Source organism: Quercus suber, unplaced genomic scaffold (genome assembly GCF_002906115.3).
Source record: "Quercus suber isolate HL8 unplaced genomic scaffold, Cork oak 2.0 scaffold_649, whole genome shotgun sequence".
NCBI lineage: Eukaryota > Viridiplantae > Streptophyta > Magnoliopsida > Fagales > Fagaceae > Quercus > Quercus suber.
In genome coordinates this window covers 90,602-110,186 of record NW_027070090.1, presented here as the reverse complement: position 1 = coordinate 110,186, position 19,585 = coordinate 90,602, and the positions used below count along the sequence as shown (strand labels likewise).

General features: G+C 33.5%; 2 protein-coding genes and 1 long non-coding RNA gene across 4 annotated transcripts; all 3 read right to left on the bottom strand.

The window, feature by feature from the left end:
* Positions 1-2,764: 2,764 nt before the first annotated feature.
* Positions 2,765-4,147, bottom strand: LOC112027405 (F-box protein At3g28330). Its single transcript, XM_024060078.2, has one exon. It carries the CDS (start codon positions 4,145-4,147, stop codon positions 2,765-2,767), a length of 1,383 nt encoding a protein of 460 aa, XP_023915846.2.
* Positions 4,148-9,962: 5,815 nt separating this feature from the next.
* On the bottom strand, positions 9,963-13,428 carry LOC112036452 (uncharacterized). Its single transcript, XR_010625900.1, has 5 exons — positions 13,236-13,428; positions 12,731-12,818; positions 12,574-12,636; positions 12,328-12,472; positions 9,963-11,754 (listed from the first exon to the last, which is right to left on the bottom strand). It is a non-coding gene; the product is annotated as an uncharacterized LOC112036452 (long non-coding RNA).
* A 1-nt stretch (position 13,429) lies between these two features.
* Positions 13,430-18,209, bottom strand: LOC112019954 (putative disease resistance protein RGA4). Of its 2 annotated transcripts, none has more exons than XM_065765737.1 (4): positions 14,505-18,209; positions 14,078-14,182; positions 13,729-13,817; positions 13,430-13,460 (listed from the first exon to the last, which is right to left on the bottom strand). In XM_065765737.1, the coding sequence occupies exon 1, from the start codon at positions 18,064-18,066 to the stop codon at positions 14,569-14,571; it is 3,498 nt and encodes a 1,165-aa protein (XP_065621809.1). In that variant the 5' UTR covers positions 18,067-18,209; the 3' UTR covers positions 13,430-13,460; positions 13,729-13,817; positions 14,078-14,182; positions 14,505-14,568. The 2 variants fall into 2 exon arrangements, with proteins under 2 accessions (XP_065621809.1, XP_065621808.1); XM_065765736.1 differs by having other exon boundaries at positions 13,435-13,546.
* Positions 18,210-19,585: the final 1,376 nt, after the last annotated feature.

The window sequence follows — 19,585 nt, the reverse complement described above, 5'->3', positions numbered from 1 at the left end:
AATAGAATGAATTTATACTTAGGGTAGAAATTTGAAAAGCTATCATAAAATGGCACCATTTTTTTTGTTTTTTTGTTTTTTAATAACACCAATATGACGATGTTTTATTAAAAAAAAAAAAATTAAAATGGATACTCAGTAAAACGATGCCATATCCGAACATCTAAAAATTCTATATAGGTATCGGTTCGGTTTGGTTCGGAGAGACTCGGTTTCTAATTTTTTGCTCTGATGACTGCACCGCATCGACATCGGAACTCCCTTCATGCTCCAATCACCAGTATCGGCTCCGTCGTTTGGTTGTAGTGGCAATGCAGGAAGATTAGTGCCAGTTGGTTGGATCGGTGACGGTGACTTTCTGCACACACCGAATTTACTTTATTACATAGCATAATTTTTTATAGTGCTCAATTTAGATATTGAACTATGAGACTTTACTAATTTTTGTTTTGTTTTTTTTTTTTTTGTTTTTTAATCCTTTGTGGTGAACAAAGTACTCTTAATAGTTGTATTAGAAGTACTCTATAATGTCATATTTTTAGAGAAAAGCAAAAGTTAGCCAAATGAAAATCATTGAAAGGGTGACAAATTTTAGCTTTTGCTATTTTATTTTAATTTTAATTATTTTTTATAACAATGCATATATGGAAATTTAATTCTTAGACTTTTAATAATTTTTTATTTGATAATATGTTTTGGGTGAACGAAATTACAATTTCTACAAAGAAAATAACTTTAATAGATTATCAACAGAAAATTATTTTCCTAATTGGTCCAATTAATCATTGTTAAGTTGTTAGTTTATTTTATTTTATTTTAGTTACGTTTTTCGGTATTTTGGATTGTAGGAAGAAAAAATAAGGTTTGAGAAAATTTGTCAAAAACTAAAAGAATAATTTCCAAATTTTATATTCTTTTTAATGATTCACAAAATGTTATAAATAACTGTAAGGTCACGATTTTCGGGCCAAGTCCAAAACGTAAGGAATCTTGGCCCAGTGAGCCTAGTACAATAAATTTGTAGAGAGTGGACCAAAGAGCTAGGCTTTAGTGTAAGGATAACAACTAGAATGGATTTACATGATGATCAAACAGAAATGAGCTAAGTTTAGCAAAGAAAGTTCGTCCTCGGCACCATCCGAGGAGCTCTGTTCTAGTATGTGTTGGATGGCCATGGTTGCAGGAGTTCTTGAGATTGCCATCGTGTTCTCCCCCCATGGTGGGTTTCTTCTATTATATAGTCCTCTTTAAATGATCTTAGCTTTCCACTTGTTAATCATCTAAACCTATATTTGAGTGTCTGTCCCATCAGACATCCTTTTTGGTGTTCTGTGAGTCGCGGTAATCGAGGTAGCGCTGTTCAGAGGTCATTTCCTCACTAATGCGGCTAGGACGTTAGTTGGGGGCACTTAATGCGAAGGTGACAGTTTCTCCTTGAACTGCTCCTCCACCATACTCCCATGGCTGACCCCTTGTACTCGTCCTTCTTTTCGGAATGCTCTGGGAGGCTACTTTTGATGGTGTGCCACTCTTCCCTTCTATGATCTTATTGGCCGAGGACAGGATTGTCCTCAGCGATGTCTCTCGGCAATATGGGCTTTCTTAGTTCGTCCTCGGACGTTCCTTTCTTCTCTGCGTGGGCCTTGGGTCCAGTACAAAAATGGCCTGGGGTCACCGAATTCTTAGGCCCCATAATAACTTTTATTAAAAAATGAATATTTTTGTTAACTTGCCTTTTGAATTTTTGAGAAAATTGTATTGTTTTCATTTTGGTACAACAAAATTTATATTTATAATTTATGATTGTTCGTATATTACATTTATGATTGTTCCTATAATAAATAAAAATATGATTACGAAATACATTACTTTTTATTAAATTATTTTAAATTGTAAAAAATAAATAAAATAAAACCACCATAAAAATAATTATCACGCGCAATGCACGAGTTTGCGGCTAGTTTATTGTATACCTGGGCTTGGTATAAAGGGATTTTGATCAATAACATGACAAACAATAATGCTCCATCAAGAATTAAGAGTTGTCCACTAGCACCTAAATTATAGAACAAATTATAAATTTCCAAGAAAAATTTAAAGATTATTCTTAGATTGAACTGTCAATGTGAATAGCAAGAAAAGAAAATGAAAGTAAAAATGTTTACTAAACATGAAGGATAATCATTTATTGTATACCTAGGCTTGAAATAAATGACTACAATCGCTTTGCCACCCCTGCAAGGGGAAAGTTTTTGTATATCAAACTTGGAAATTTAACATACCAAGGCATCAAAACTAGATTAGGAAAATCAATATTCCATGGCATAAGACGATTTACCTAAGAAATTTTCCATCTAGTAAAAAGTCATTTGCATCTTATAAAAAATAATTATTCATATAAATTTTGGCCAACTTTTCAGAATAGTTTTAATGTTACCCGAACGATCCTCTGTGCTGCATAACTTACTCAAATAATGGTGCTAAAAGGAAGGTGTGATATCTTTCTCCCATGGCGTGGTTCAAATACTTTAGAAATTGCTCACTTCTAAGTAAAGCATGTAATTTTATAATATAAATGAGGGAAAATTTCAGGAGTAGGGAATTGACTTGGCAGGAAAACCTCTGCAACATTCTCAACAGTTATTGTAGGTCCATGTAGTGGGTAGTGCCAACACCATGGAGACTATTTTGTTGATCCATTTTGTCAAGCTTTACTGGGCTTCAAACATAATACAGAAACCCAAAAGCAGCATAACATTAATTACTATTGGGGGTAGTCAGCAATGGCATCCCTTACAGAAGGAATGGGAGTTGGCCAAGATGGTAGCACAGAGGATAAGGGATGGTAAGTAAAATAATGAGTGTGACCTCTCTGAGGAACATGACAAAAGACTTCCAGGGTTCTGCTCTGCAAGTTGCAGAAGAGAACCTTCGATTGAATCATTAAATACACGATATTGGCATCATTGGGATGAAAAGCTAGCACTGAGACTGAAGGAAACATGCTGGTTACATATTGTGTGAGCCAAGGAGATTTTTCTGAAGCCATTTGGTTGAAATACAGCTCGTGCTTCAAAGACCATTTGCCTCTTGCTCCTGCTCCGCCTCCATTATTATTATTGTTGTCGAAGTCCACGAGGTCCCAAATGCGTAAACAGGCGGGATGCTCATTACAATGAGGGCTCCCTGAGACCTGAGATGTCCTCAGGCAGCCGTGACACAGTCCAAGGCAATCGAGATTGCGGCCTTGCTCCATTTGTATAGGCTTCTCAATCACACAACATGTACTGTTGTAAGGATCAAACCCGAGAAGATGGCCACCATCAATAGACCAAAAAAGAAAACCTTTATAAGGGATAGTGGGTAAAGCGATGATAGAGAAGCTAAATCCGTCCAGGTTGGGAGGACACAAAACCACAGAGTCGCTCCATTCTCCGGTGTCGGAAGAGAAAATGTGTACCTTAAATTGGGTGGTAAACTTGGTGCGGGACCAAGGAATGAGCACTACCCTGAAACTAGAACTGAGTTGTACTTGCTTATCATTATTGTAGTCAAAGCTGCAGATAATTCCAAGCCGTATGTCCAAAAAACCATGAGGAGGAAAATGCGGAACTAAACGTGGAGGGAGTGCGAGACATCGTCTAGAGATTGGATTGATGATAGAGTAAGAGACCATATTGATTGGGGGACAATGTTGCTGCACCCTTTTAACGCGGCATAACAGCAAGTCATTACAACAAGCTAGAAGTGAACTAGTATTAGGATCACATTTATTGTGTAGATAAGCCGCCAGGGATTTCAATTTAGATTCGGATTCAGATTCAGATTCAGAATTAGTTGTTATGAGGAGCCGTCGGTTTAAGTGGCAATCATGGTAGTAGAAGATCAGGCTAAAGGGGTGGTGTAGATGTGGGTGTAGTGTAATAAAGCGTCGAGCAAAGCAAGGAGTAGAGATTAGAGAAAACCAGCGTTTTGATACCCACTTGCAATGTAACACCACAGTTGGTAACGACAGTGGAGCCAGAATTTCCATCAATACACAATCGGGAAGATCGTTGATAGAAGTGCACGATGGCTGCAACAGAGAATGAGGAGAATCCATGGAAGCAAATTCTCCTCGTCTGCGTTTGTGGCTGTCAGGATCCATGCGTCACAACCTCCCTCAAGATCTGTTTGATTATTTTGTTGTCAAAGCTATGATGCTATTGCTAGTCGGGAGGAGGAGGAGGAGGGTTTTTTTTTTTTTGATGTGAAGGAGAAGGGTTTCTGATCTCTTCTGATTGGGGGTTGGCGGCGGCGACAGAACAAATTATATGAGAAGTGAGAGAGTCACTCTTGGTTCTTTAATTAATAAAATCCGTGTGTTGTTTGGTATCCCAATCCTTGTCAGTTTTGGCTTCGGTAATTGTCGTTTTGGGTTTAAAAAAAAATTATATTAAAAAAAAAAATTCATGTTAACGAGTGCCGTAAGGCATTAGTTAATAATCCCATTAAAGAAAGTTTTTATGGAAAAAAAAAAAAAAAGTAATTAATATTTTGACAGTTTTTTTTTATTTTCCATAAAAATGATATCAAAACTTTCTTAAAATAGATTCTTAACCAATGCCCCAACGACACTCGTTAACATTTCCCAAAAAAATATTAAAAGTTATTCCAAATTGAGATTCCAAATTTAAAGCTTATTTCAAAGCTACAAAGTAAGAGGCCCAGTACTTTATCCGAACAAAATACTAGCTCAATGCTTGATTTGTTCTGGGCCTCTTTTGGCGTCAGAAGCCCAAATTATCTAGCAGAGGAAAACCTATAAAAGACTGAGAGAAACTTTATTTTTAGAAGAAGATTATCAGAAACTAAAATATGTAGAAGGAAAAAAAAATATTTAATTGATAACAACCTCCCTCAAGATCTATTTGATTATTTTGGGGAAACAGAGAGCTATGATGCTATTGCTAGTCGGGAAGAGGAGGAGGAGGGTTTCTGATCTCTTTTGTTTGGAGTTTGGCGGTGGCGACAAAGAACAGAGAACAAATTATATTATATGAAAAGAGAGAGTCTTTCTGGATTCTTATAATTAATAAAATCCTAATCCGTGTCGTTGTTTGGTATCCTAATCCTTGTCGGTTTTGGTAATTGTCCTTTTTGGCTTAATTTTTTTTTTTTTTTTTTTTAAGTTATTCCAAATTGAGATTCCAAATTAAAAGCTTATTTCAAAGCTACTAACCGAACAAAATACTAGCTCAATGCTTGACTTGTTCTGGGCCTCTTTCGGCGTCAGAAGCCCAAACAATCTAGTAGAGTAAAACCCATAAAGATTAAGAGAAACTTTATTTTTAGAAGAAGATTATCAGAAACTAAAATATGTAGAAGGAAAAAAAATATTTAATTGAATACCTTGGTAATGACATGTTGATTGGGGGAGAATGTTGCTGCACCATTCATTTTTTGTTTTCGTACTAATCACTTCGCTGAAAAGTGAAACTTGATCGTGTATACTCTCTTTTTCTGTTTGTGGCATTTTGTTATATTCAGGGTAGATTATCTGAGTTTTAAACTAAATAGTTACTCATTTTACACGTATCAAATTTTAAGTCATCCTCCCTAGAGAAGTAAGTTATAAGTTTATCACTATGATGTTTTCCACGGTTAAATCTGTTTTATTTCAATCACTTAAAATAGCTACTTTCGGCCCTGTTAATTGGCATTAGGAACTTGCCAACTCAACTCGTTTGCTAGGTTCGATAGTCATATGTAATTTTGTTTAATCAAATATCTTAAAACAGTAGTTCTGATGCACATGCATGGCACGTGACAAACTCTGTCATAATATTTTTATAGCAAAAGATAAAAATGTTTTTTAAGGACATTGATGTGCATTGATAATAGCTTAATTTTGCATATTTATATCATTGATAGAAAGCATTATCATACTTATTTTGAGTTAATTCATGCATTTTATATTTGATTTTGGAATAAGGGTGAATAATTAATTTTGTGCTTAATTGAATCTTATTGCGTGAATTTGTCTTTTGTAAGAGAATGGAATTAAATAAGTGGATTTCTGTAAAAAAGAATGCTAATGGACTTTACTTTTACAAGGGCCATGGTGAAGTTAAAGAAGTCCAACCCAATTAAATTTAAGTCCAATTGGAGAAATGAATTAAATTTGCATCAAATCCAAGTCCAATTTGGATTAGGATTCCAACCTGCACATCAATTAGTATTTTTGGCATACCTTTCGGCTCAAGTGTCTAATCGAGATGATTCAAGTGGGTCTAGAAAGTTAACTTAAAGGGCTACAACTTTGTGGTTTACCAAAAGTCCGAATTCTGAATTTAAATGTGCCAAAATCATCGGTTAAGTGAGGCCTAAAAATCTGGGATTTTCTCCAAACAGGAATTCAATTTGTAATAGAATTTCTTGACCTATTTAAAGGCTTTTTAGTGCAAAATTCAGGAAAGCCAGTGCTAGGGCTGAGATGCAAAACAGAAAATTGGAGCAAGAGGTAGTGCCACATATGACTTCTTTGTAGTTTTCTCCATGATAGCATTGTGACTATTTCTTTCTTTATTTTATTTGTCTAGTTTAATGTTTAGTATTTTATTCTTGTGTTTTATTTCAATTACCATGAGTAGTTAAATTTATAATTAGGGTTGAGGATGAAACCTTGTTAAGGATTATCAGTAATATTTATGTGATTTGATTTTTCCAACAATAGTTGTTCTTTAATGATTTAAATTGTTCTTACTTCATATTAGTTGACTAAGATGAGATTTTAGATATAAGTTCAATCATGTTTTTCTCATGATTTAGAATTTGTCTTAATTAATTGAATGCTTGGTTTTATATTTCTTGATTTTAAAATTGGATATTTCTTGTGATTTGTTTGGCTGCAGATACAATTGATGATTTGATTTTATACCTAGGAAGCAAAGAAGAGCATGCTTTAGATATTTAAATAGAAGTTTTAATGATAATATTCTCCATGATAACAAAATTGATTTCTAGATTATCATGTAGTGGTTGGGAAAAATTAATGATTGTAAATATATGCTGATAAGAATGATCAAGGCAGATTCCAAAACCTTAATTCCTTTTTCTAGATTGTTTACATCTTTTTACTGCTTTATATTATATCTTTGCTTAGTTTAATTATTTGCTTAGTATATTTAATTGCAAACATCCAATTTTTATTAAACTAGGTTATGATTAATTTGGTTAAGATTTGATTAATTTTCCTACATTCATGCAAGTCCTTGTGGGTTCGACCTTATTCTTATCAAACTATACTTCGGTATGGTTTGTACACTTGCGAATATTTTAAAATTTCACAACAGACATGAAGAGAGGAAAATGAATATATGATTGAAGTGTTTGTATCCTATAAGGAATGAATTGTAGGCCTAGAGCATGAGACAAATGTAATCTATGATGCAAAGAATATGTTTATACAATTCAAGTGAAAAGACTATATAATCATTCTTTTATGTTGGATTTTCACTTCAATCTCCTTCCCCTCTCTCCCTAAAATGGAATAGAAAAATATGTAATGATGCTAATGCTACAAAATATTGACCAAAACTTGTAACAAACAAAATCAACGATCAAAAACTAGTCAAAATGAATTTCATATCATAGACCAAAAGGCTATAATAAACTGATATTTAGACAATGTTCATAAAACCTTTAGAGATATCATAAATGTAAAGTTTTCAGGATTTATTTCACCTAAAAAAAATGTATTTTACTTTTTTTTGTTGAAAATTTAAATAAAAGAACCCAGAATTCAGATTGCACAAGTAGAAAACTTGAAAATTAAGGCACTGTTTGGTAATGTTGTTCTAGTAACGTTGTTTGTATTTTTTGGAAATATGTGTGGGTGAAAAGGTATGTGGAAATACGTGTAATGCTGTTTAAACTTTGAAAACTGTTGCTCAAAACACCTTACCAAACAACCCCTAAAGGTTTTGATTAAATTCTCAATTAACATCACGTTGACCATGTCAATCATGTTAGGCTATATGATATATTCATGAAAAAAAAACACACCAATAAACATTTTGCTGATCAGTGTATTCATCGGCATTACAAATCAACATGAAAATAACATTCCAATACCTGGTTTACTAACGGTAAATAAACACTACATGTGTGGTTCAACCAAAGTCCTCAAATTCAAAATCCCAAGAGCCATTAATTCCAAATTCTTAAAGTCAAAACAAAATCTTTAATCCAAGCCCCTAACACGGCTACACCCATAAATTCCAAATATCAAAACCAAGGGAGTCAATTTCGTACCGGAGACTGTACCGGTTTGGCCAGTGGAACGATATATTTCGGTACCGGTCAATACCGATGTACCGTTTCGGGTTTACCGCTATTTTATAAATTTAATATATATATATATATATAATATTTTTAAAAAATAATAACATCCTGAAATTTAAAATTTATTATGAAATATTTCAAAAAGCAAGTCTTCTCCTTACCTTTGGTCAGTTATCACGTGGGCACTCAAAAGAAAACTCAAAATCTTTGAGAAACAGTGAGACATAAAAAAATGAAGAAGAAGAACATCAGAGCAACACAGACGTTGCAGAGAACACGAAGAAAAATGGATAGCTAAGCAGAAAAGAGACCGAGATACGTGAAAGATGCATCAAATCATGAAATTTTGTTGAGAAATTATCTCAGGTGAGTGAAAAATTTCAAAGAAATCTGCGTTTCTGTTTCGGGCCGGTATTCATTTTCCGGCCGAAATCCGGTATTTTGGCCAGTACAACCGGAACGCTTCCGTTAACGCCGGTATTTAAACCGATACGGAATGAGGACGTTTTTGTACCGTTCCAGGCACCGGTACGAAAAATATCGGTCGTACCGGCCGGTACGGTACGAAACTCACTACATTGATCAAAACAGGGAAGTTAAAGTGTTAAGCTATATAGCCCATACATTGTAAAACAGTCAAATTAGAACTTTCTTCAAAACTAAAGACAACAATCCGATTAATTCACTTTGTCCAAAAAGAGCTCATACAATCATGCCTTCAACAATTTATCCCCACCAATTCAACCCTCTTCTAAACTTAATTAGATAGATGATACAAATCATTTACTATTATATATTTAAAACAAAAGCTGAGAAAAAATCCAATAAGAATTACTTCATTTTGAAATATAAGAATTCTATAACATATTGAACTTTTATTATTATGGACATTTATGAGATGTATTTATAAGTGTGAAAAGATTGAAACTGGAGTATATTAATGAAATTTGGCATAAATTATTTTTAACAGATGCCTATTTTTAACAATCCACGTCCAAAATAAACTATTTTCAAAATAAAAGATAATATTTCCTAGAGTATGTGTAACCTATTGTGGTCAATTCTACAGGCCCCTCAATCACAATGGAATGACAATTTCTACTGTTGTTGTATGGGTCAAACCTAATGATAATGGTTGTCGAATCAGAATTTCGATCAATACACAATCCGAGAGATCATTTAAAGAAAATCCAGATTCTTGTTTGTTAACTCATCTGCAAGAATCAGACACAACAAAGGTAATGAGAATACTAGATGTATGAAAATGAGAAAAAGGTAGATGGCTTTTTCTCGAAAAAAAGAGATAAAGTCAATGGCTAAAAGTTGGGCTCGTGGTTACGCTAAGTTACTGCATATGAATTTAACTAAAACTCTACTAGTTGATACTAGAGTTTTTTTTTTTTTTTTTTTGGTTAAAAGGAAATAATTGATACTAGAGTTTAACTTACACAATGATGCATATCCAAAGTCAGGTTCTAGGCTATTAGTTTTTTATATATCATACACCTACATTTTATGAAGCAAACAAATTGCAATTGAGCAAAAGAGATTCCAATCCTCTTTGTTGTAATAAGTCCATTTATTCATTTGGGTTGGGGTTATTTATTTATTTATTTAAATATTTGTTAAATATTTAAATTCTTTTTTTTTTTTTTTTTTTTTTTTTTTTTTTTTTTTTTTTTTTTTTTTTTTTTTTTTTTTTTTTTTTTTTTTTTTTTTTTTTTTTCGTTTGTACATTTGTGTTTATATTAGACGAGCATTCTTTGCATGCCATTGATGTGTTTGTGAGATTGCATGAATGTCGTTTCTATAGTGCTATAATTTACAGCCAAAAAAACTATTTTATTTTACCTTGGTTTATTTGGAAATATCTCAGGTCTCATTTTTTTAATGTGTTGTGGCTTATTGGAAGAATGTAAGACTCTGAAGTAGTAAAGTATAAAGTGTAGGTGGCACGTCTCAAATCAAAGCAAATTGTTTTTGGTGTTTCAATTTTTACGATAAGCTTTCTGCATAATTTTACCGCATAATCCTTGGCAGCCAAAAAAACTATTTTATTTTATAATCATTGTGGAGATATGAATACCTAGCAACTTACATTAGCTTTAGAGAGAAGGGGAAAAAAAATCCAAAGTTACAGAATTAGACTCACTTGAGCTGAAGTAAAATTAAGCAGTCGAATTGGTTATAAAAAAAGTCACACACACGTACAAAATGAATATGAGAAAATTTAATATTTTTGAAGGATAGTTTGGAAAAAAATTGTAATCCACAAATATGAAGTTCAACACAGTTGACTTTGTGGCCAATTATTTTATGACTCTATCCTAAGAATTGGCATCTACTAATTGAGAAAAAAAATTTTAAAAATAACTTTAAAAAAAAAAAAAAAAATTCCTTTGCATCATCAAGTGCTCATATTTTGAAGTTCTTTTGGAATTTCACAATTCAATGCAACATTAGGCTTGGAGATAAGAAAACAATAAGCAAGAAGTGTGGTTTGTAAGTGATTGGAGGGAGAGGAAGCTCAGTTAAATATAATTCAAATTATTTTATAGATTGCAAGGAGAACAAGTAGGCTACTCAATATTGGTTTGTAAGTTTTGAATTACCCTTACCCTCACAGTTTTAGTCTCATTTAATGAGCAACTTCATGATTATGAACACTAAGTTTTCAGTGTGATGGTACTAATTGAAATTTTCCATAAGGTGACAACGTTGGTTGGATATCCAAGTTGTTTAGAGAGCTTGGTGGTGGCATTAGAAAATTAATTGATGTGGATTCCATTGATTCCCATATTTGCTAGGTGCTTATCATGTTTGACTGGATTGTAATGCTTGGACCATGTCTTAAAAGATATTTACTTTTATGATAATGTATTTGCAAAGACATTAAAGTAATTTTGTACATGTAAAAATCTGTTGCACACCATTTTCATGCTTTGGCAGGTAGCTTTTTTGGAACGAATTACGGTTTATTGTTAAGAGTTAATTGTATAGCCGCTTAAAGTGACTGTATGGTGGTTTTATTAACTTGAGTTGGGTTGTAGCTGAATTTTTTGATTTGGTTCAATTTGGTTTGGTTAATGTGTGGGGAAGTTCTAGGTAGGGATAAGCCAAAAATAGTGTGACAATCATGTAGTGCAAAATCAGGCAATATTATAGCAACTGGAGAAAATTTTCCAATACAGCATTTATACCTGTAAACTTTCATCCGAACCATTGTCTCTTGCCACAAACTGTGATACAAAAGCCACATCATCACCTTCCATAGTATCCCATATGCCTTTTGGGATATGATTTTGTAGATTCTCTTTTGTAACGCACAATAAATAACCGAAGTACATCAGCCATGTGCCTCTTTGGTCCACGAGTGTCATAGATAGATCCAGAGCTATTACCACTATGGAGGCAGAGGTAGCAGTCTATCTGGATAAAAAAAACAAATATGCAAGTGGTCAGAGGTTGATACAGTCACACATAGTCAGAACATATTACTTTTACTTTTCTGCAATGTATTGTTTAATGAGTTTCTTTGTTTAATGTATTGAAAAACATGAATGGTGCAAAAACATGAATGGTGTTGAATGATGTGGACACCTGTCATCATTCTGATTACTATTTTAATCACCAGTTGCTCACAAGTTACCTGTTAATTTACACATTTTTAAGCTAGATTGTTTCTTCAAGTATTTGTAACTTTTAATTATAAATAAAATGAAAAGGCTATGCTAAAATATTTTTTAACTTTTTATTTGGTTGTGTAAGTTGTTCGTTTTTCCTAGCAGTTGATTACGGAATATCTATTAAATTGCAAGTTGAAGAGCTATAAAATGAAAAGGCTATGCTAAAAATAACCACACGCAATGCGCGGGTCCGCGACTAGTTTTATGATTCATATGGTTACAGAGTGAAGTGAGTTACAGAAACTAAAGCTACAAACTGAGAATCGTGGCCTACTTGTTTTAATTAAGAAATAAATATAGTGAGTTGAAATATTACCTGTTTAGATTGAAAATTTTCAATAGCTTCATTAAAAAGTTGTCAAATATCCAAGGAATCAGCTACGAGCATAATGAAGCCATTCTTGAAAGGGAGCAACTCTTCTGTTAACACCTAGGTGTGATCTTTATCCATGCCAAACTACCTGAAATAAGTTTTAGAACATACGAAAATAAGCATATAAATGAAAGGAAAAAAAAAAAAAAAAAAAAAGATTTTCCAGCAACTTTCTCATTAGAGGCTTACATAATTGGAGTATTGACTTGCTCTGGAGATCACAAACTCTGGTTTGTTTTTATATTCCATATACTACACAAAAATTATACTTCTAATTGAAGGAAAACAAGAGGAATTTGGATAATTTATCAACAAAGAAAACTTAATTTAAAGGAGATGAATGGACCTGTAGTAATACTGGACCAGAACTTCCTTCTGAAATACATTCAATTAAGGATTCAAGCAATCTCGGACCATTTCCCACCAATTTCTGCCTGGAATCATTCCAAAAAAGTGAGGAAAAAAACATAAAACAAAGTTTCTAATATTATGTTTCATGTCAGTTTGGTTTAAAAAAAAGAGGACTATGCATTTGATGTGAGAATTCAATTGATTTTTTTTTTCTCCTCTTTCAAATGACAAACTATGTTATGTATAACTCTATATTTTTATTTTATTGATCCTAACTTTTTATCAAAATATTGTGCATAAAGTAAAATCTATCACAGCACTTCTGCATTTCTAAACTCAAAATCAGAAGCCATACTTTAATCCAAACTAAGTTATCATTGTACAGTGAACAAAAAACAAGCAATTATGTAAGAACCCAAAAAACCATATCTGGATATTTTGTTTGTTGATATAAATAGGTACTAATAATAAAGAGTTGAAGCAAACAAAATAATAAATACCTGAATAAAAAACCGCTTCCTAGATGGTGGTTGTCAAATAATGATCTCTCACCAGATGTTATCAAAATATGAACAAGTGCCAGACTTCAATCTATTTAGTTTGATGTATGGAATATATGACAAGGGTGGAAGTCAGTTGATTTTTCCGAAGAACTAGAAGCAAAGCACTATGCCAGGGCAGGGGACAGGAAAATAAGAAAGAAATTGGGGTTCCCAATGCTTCCCCTAACCATCAAACAACAAGAGAGTGTAGCTTTTTTGAAGAAGTTAAGGGCTTGAAATTGAGTACTGACTTCCTGAGCATACTTCACCTAAAGAACGCAACAGAAAAGTGTCATTTTATAATTTATATAAAGATAGAAATCATAGAATGAACAAACAAATGTGGATTTATGCATCTTCGCTCTTGGGTGCCCTCTTAATATGAGAATCATATCTAGAATGAACATTTTACGTGAGGGAAAAAAGAATGAACCAAAAACAAGATAATCACCTTAGCTGTTGACTTGTTGCACTTTTTCATATGGTTCTGAATATGCCCAGATACATACACCTCCATTCATTCTGTGTTTCCAATTCATTCTACATCCAATTTCAAAAGTGAGAAGAGTCAAAAACATTACAGTTAGAGTTACTAAAATAGAATAAGATTGTTAATTTTGAGCAGTGTAAGGCCAACCCTCCCCTGTTCATTTTTTCCAATTGTTAGAAATTTTTTGATTGATTTGAAAGCAAACTGACTAACTCAAGCACCATTGTTTTGATAAACACAAATTGGAAATTCCAATGCTATTCCAAAAAATTAAATAATCATTAGATTATAAATGAGTCTAATTGAATACCTTAGCTGCATCAACTTCCCAAATCTTGAAACTATCCAAGTGATTTATCCCATGACCATATTGCCCCAGAAACTTGTTCAAAATTTTCAGATAATTCCCCAGAAGCTGTTAACAGAACACAAAGCATGTACTTTACTTTAAAACAACAATATTAATAGTTATGATATTAACGCTTTAAAGTAGAAATCTGAAGCAATACACAGTTTGGTTGCTGAAAAATCAATAAAATTTAACAAGAAAACCTCTGATTTTTGATCACCAGAAAACCTAAACAAAATACCAATTCAATTATACTATATAATGTTGTTTCTATAAAGAATAGAATTCGAAAAAGTGACAGATTCTAATTAAATAAATGGAAATCAACGTAGCATAGAGAATATAATTGTAAAAAGCTCAGTTTCTTTTGAAAGCATAGAATGCGTACCAAGTGAAAGAGGGGAGTGGCCGTTGCAGAAGACGATGTAGAGTCGTTTGCTGCTGTGGTCTCATCAATACCCCCAATCGATTTCCAAATTAGGGAAATCCTTATCGATTTTATTTTCATATTTTTCCGATAACTGAGGACAATTCAAAATTTCCAGATTTCGTAAAGACTTGAGAAAACCGTCGTCAGGTAGTGTTGTGAGATTGGGACATTCCCAAATGGAAAGCGTTTCAAGTGAGATTGGATTCCTAATTGATTCGGGGAAAGTAATCAAATTGGGAAAGTCAACAATATACAACGTCCGTAAAGAAGTGAGACAACTAATCTCAAGAAGTGATGTCAGATTAGGCTCGCATCTTTCAATCCTAAGATATTCAAGGGAGGTGAGCTCCGGCAAAGTCATTAAATTGGGACAGTTTGAAATGATGAGCTCTTTTAGGGTGGAAATACATTGAAGACCCACAGGGAGAGACTTCAGTTTCGGAATGCTACCGAAATATAAACGACGGAGGCAAATGAGGCATCGCCATTCCATGCCATCATCATGCATGTCTCTTAATGGATCAAACTCCTCACAATTGCTAATTAATAGAAAATCGAGGGAGGTGAGATAAAGCATCGCTCCAGACATAGATGTTAGTTTAGGGCAATCCCAAAATCGTAGATACTTGACAGAATATAGTGCCCACTCAGCCGGAAGAGACTCTATATCTTCTATAGAATCCAAATCCATCTTATGTAATTTGGAGAGAGGAGAAGAAGCGGATAATGAAGAGGAGGAAGAGGGAACTAAAAAATTCATTGACATTGTCTCTTGCAAAGGCTTCAAACTGACATTCTTTAAATATAGACATTCTTCGAGATTGGGAAACAGGGGCATGGAAGTCATTTTAGGGCAATTCCAAATCCACAAATAAGAAAGAAGAGGAAATAAAGGCAGTGAGTTGTGAGAGCTATCTTGTTGATAATTGGGTGTTGACGCAGATCTTGTTGCAACTAAATCCCTCCCTGTTCTCCCCCACCATCCCTTCAAATTAGGACATTCTTCTATTGTGAGTGACTTTAGAGATGGAAAGAATGGTGTTGATGATGTTGTGGATGGAGTAGGCACCTCTTTACTCGTATCATTATCGGATATGTACTCCAAATCATTCATCACATTAAGGCTTAGAGATTTTAAAGAGGGGAGATGAGACAATGGTGGCAGATATCGGCATCTCTTACAATTCTCTATACTTAAATCAACAAGATTTATGAGAGAAGAGACCCAACTTGAAAATTTCACACCCTTGTATTGATGCACTTCCAAATATTTGAGATTTTGGTGTGGCGGGAGGTTTTCTAATAACTTCTCATCTTCATTATTATCTACTTGATCTTGATGATACCATTTTAATATCAATTTTTCAAGATGTTGCTTCTCCCTTAAATTCACAACAATGGATTCTGAGTTAGCTTCTTCCCACCGTTCTAAATGTGTGATCTCTAATGTTTCTCGCAGGTTGTTTAGGTCCTTCAATTCGCCTAATCCACCAGTGTGGGAGGAGGTGCTCACAATGAATAATGGTAATGTTTGAAGTGAAGTCATTTGCCCTAATCCACAAGGCATATGACTCAAATTATCACAACCATGATTATAAAGATGTTTGAGGCTAACCAATTCTCTAAACTTTTTGGGTAATTCTTTAAGACCTTTACAACCATCAAGTTTTAGTACTTGCAAATTCAACAATGTAGTAATTGAGTCAGGAAGAGTTTTAATATCCTTATTAAAAGAAAGATCAAGATACTTCAGATGTATTAACTTCCCTATAGAATTTGGCACTTTTGTAATCCTCAATCCATGTAAATCTAATGCACGCAAGCTCTTGAAACTCAAAATAATTGTATTCAACATTAACTCATCCAGCAAGACACCTGATTCATGCACCTCAAGTGTAAGAAGAAATGTACGTACCTTGACTGCTTTAACCAACAACTTTAAAGTTTCAGTAAAAGACGAGCCAATAAAAAATGGACATGATACATGACGATTTTTCTCATTAATATTTTTGCCATCAAAACTAATGAGCTTGCACTCCTCACCTGCAATAGATTTTGCAAGATCATGAATTAAATCATGCATCTTGTATTTTAGGATTCCATAGATATTTGTTACTTCTTCAAAGAAAGACCTCAAAAGTAAATCTTTGAAGTAATCATCACCAACATCCTCTAATTTTTGGTTTTCGTTTGATGATTGGATAAACCCCTGTGCTATCCATAGTTGTATCATGGTGTCCTTATCCATTTCATAATCTTTGGGAAACAAAGAGGAAAAAGCAAAACAACTCTTTAAATGTGATGGAAGATTATCATAACTCAACTTTAAAATTGGTAAAATTCCATTCTCTTTAATTGGATTTGCTTTTATATTATCCTTCACCGATGACCATTTAGACTCTTCCTTGAAGTATAACACATTTCCTATGGACTTTATAGCAAGTGGTACCCCTTGACACATGTTTACAATCTCCCCTCCAATTGTCACTAGTTCAGGATTGTTGGTCTCTTGCCCTTTTCTAAATGCCACTTGCGTAAATAAATCCCAAGATTTTTCTTTCGATAGACCTTCTAGAAAATATGATGAAACTGGGTGTGTAATCTCTGCAACCAATCTCTTACGAGTAGTTATTATAATTTTACTGCCTTTGGAACCACCCTTTAAAAGACTTTTCAACTTAAGCCATTCTTCAGGATCTTCATTCCATATATCATCTAATACAAGTAAGTATTTCTTTTTATCAATTTTTTCACGAAGTTGACTTTGCAACTGATCTAGATTACCAGAAGTAGATGCTATTATTTTTTCAATAATTATTTTCAAATCAAAGACATCAGAGACGCATGCCCACATTTTTAACTCAAAATATTTTTGAACTTTCTCATCATTGTACACATATTGAGCAAGTGTAGTCTTCCCTAGGCCCCCGATCCCCACAATGGCAATGACCGAAACATTCTCTTCTACCTTAGAGTTGAATAATAGGTCTATGATAGCCTTTTTGTCCTCATCCCTCCCAATAACATCTTCTCCCGGAACAAAAGAGTGAGTCTCCCTCTTCCTACTCATATCATTTGTCTCTACATGGATTTCTTTCAGGTGAAAGTTTTTCTTGTCTTCTGCTATCGCATTTAGTTTTTGCTTCATCGCCTTTATTTTACGACTCATCTTATAACGAAAAGCAAGTGGGTTTGAACATGAAAAGCAAGTGCGTACCTCTTTTGCGACTTTATTCCCACTCACCATGCTTCGCCTTGTAGCTTCAGTGTAAAACTCGCTGAACAAGTCATCTGCATCATAAACTGCATCGTTGAGCTTTTCGAGCCAGTCCTTGACTTGCTCGTTATGACTTTGCTGCTCTGCTGCATCCTGAAGTACAGCTTGGATTGTGGAAACAGTGTCCTTGAGTTTTTCAAGCTCACCTTCGACACCCCAGAGTGATCCAATCTCTTGGAAAGTCTGAGAGGCCAGATTTTCAATCATTTTCTGTGCAAGACCAAAGAGGATTGCTTCGGCCATTTCTTGGTAGAAGCTGAAAGGAACGCTTAAAGAGAGAGATGAATGCTGGCTAGAAGTGATGAAGTGTGTAGAAGTAATGTTGCAGTGAAGGAAGACCGAGTTTTAATGTGGATGAATGTCATCGATATCATTCGTTTTCTATGGTCATTTTTTGGGTACAATCATGCAGAGAAAACGCAACCAAAAGAAAACAAGTGGGACAGAGGCTTAGTTGGAAATTTTGTCCAGTAGCTGGAAAATTATTGTGCCAGTCATACCATCATTCTAATGGTAGACCATGTCCAAAAGTTGGGCCCCTGTGTGAGAAGTGCACTATTATGAAGTATAAACGCATGGTACTGTAATTTTTAGCTAACCAATTTTCTGTCTTAAAATATATATATACATATATATATATATACTAAGAGTTCAATATTAATGAAACATAAAAATAAAAAATAAAAAAAATTAAACAAATAATCATATATTTACTCAGCGAAAATCATCACATTGTCTATCTTATAAAAAATTATCATAAAAATTATTAAACTTAGGCAAGAATTCTAATATGCATCCAAATATGTTTATTTTTCTAATGATTCAATCAATTATGTATATTTTTATGATTGAAAAATGTTTTTATTTTTAAATGCATCAATGTGTATGCATAGGTTACATACTAGTAGAACATAACAGAAGGGAAAGAATGAAAAAAGGGGAAGGAAAAAAAGGGAGAGGAAAATATGATTTTTCATTGTGTGGTTGGGGGTCAAAAGAGAGGGGAATCAAAATAGGGTAAATGAATTTTACGTAACCCATCATTTTTTTTCCTCCTAATTTGAGAAGAAAATGGAAGGGAAATGGGTTTGAGAAGAAACTTACAAAATTATTCGTCCACTTTTCCATTGTTTCACATAATAATAAGAATATAATAGTAATTTACTCTTCATCGTTTTGTTTCCATCGTCTTTACTACATATACTAAGGGGACTAGATATTTTCTATCATCTCAATATTTTCTATTCTTCCATTTTTTTTCATCTCCACTAGATGGACTAATAAAAAAAAAAATTCAAGCCAAGTGGCTTTTTTTTTATATAAAAAAAATATTAAATGGCACATACCAAGTGCTTATCTTTTTCTTTCTTGAGGTAAAATAAAGGTTATATATAAGCTTATAAAAGCCTTGAGATATCATGAAATGAATTAGTTTATTTCTCTTCCACCAATTAGGTGGGGAGAGAACGAATGGATAAAGTCATAAATCAATCATGACTCGTGAGAGAAAACAAAGACCATATGTTCCATACAATTATATAGCCTAGCTTTGAGTGTGCTGAAATGGTTTTTGCATCTGTAGCAATGAAGGAAAAAAAATGGAATTTGAGTATCCTATTTGCAATAATTAGTTTATATCACTTTCAATTTTTTTTCTTAATTTTGTTTCTAATCAACCTTTTGGGTGAATTACTTTCGTTTTTAATCTACCTTTAGGATGAATTAATTTTGTTATTCTAACAAATTTTCTTTTGACTAAAAA

What these genes read in the sequence shown, in the direction of transcription:
- LOC112027405 (XM_024060078.2), bottom strand. Translation starts at nt 4,147, where the DNA reads ATGGATCCTGACAGCCACAAACGCAGACGAGGAGAATTTGCTTCCATG.
- LOC112019954 (XM_065765737.1), bottom strand. Translation starts at nt 18,066, where the DNA reads ATGGCCGAAGCAATCCTCTTTGGTCTTGCACAGAAAATGATTGAAAAT.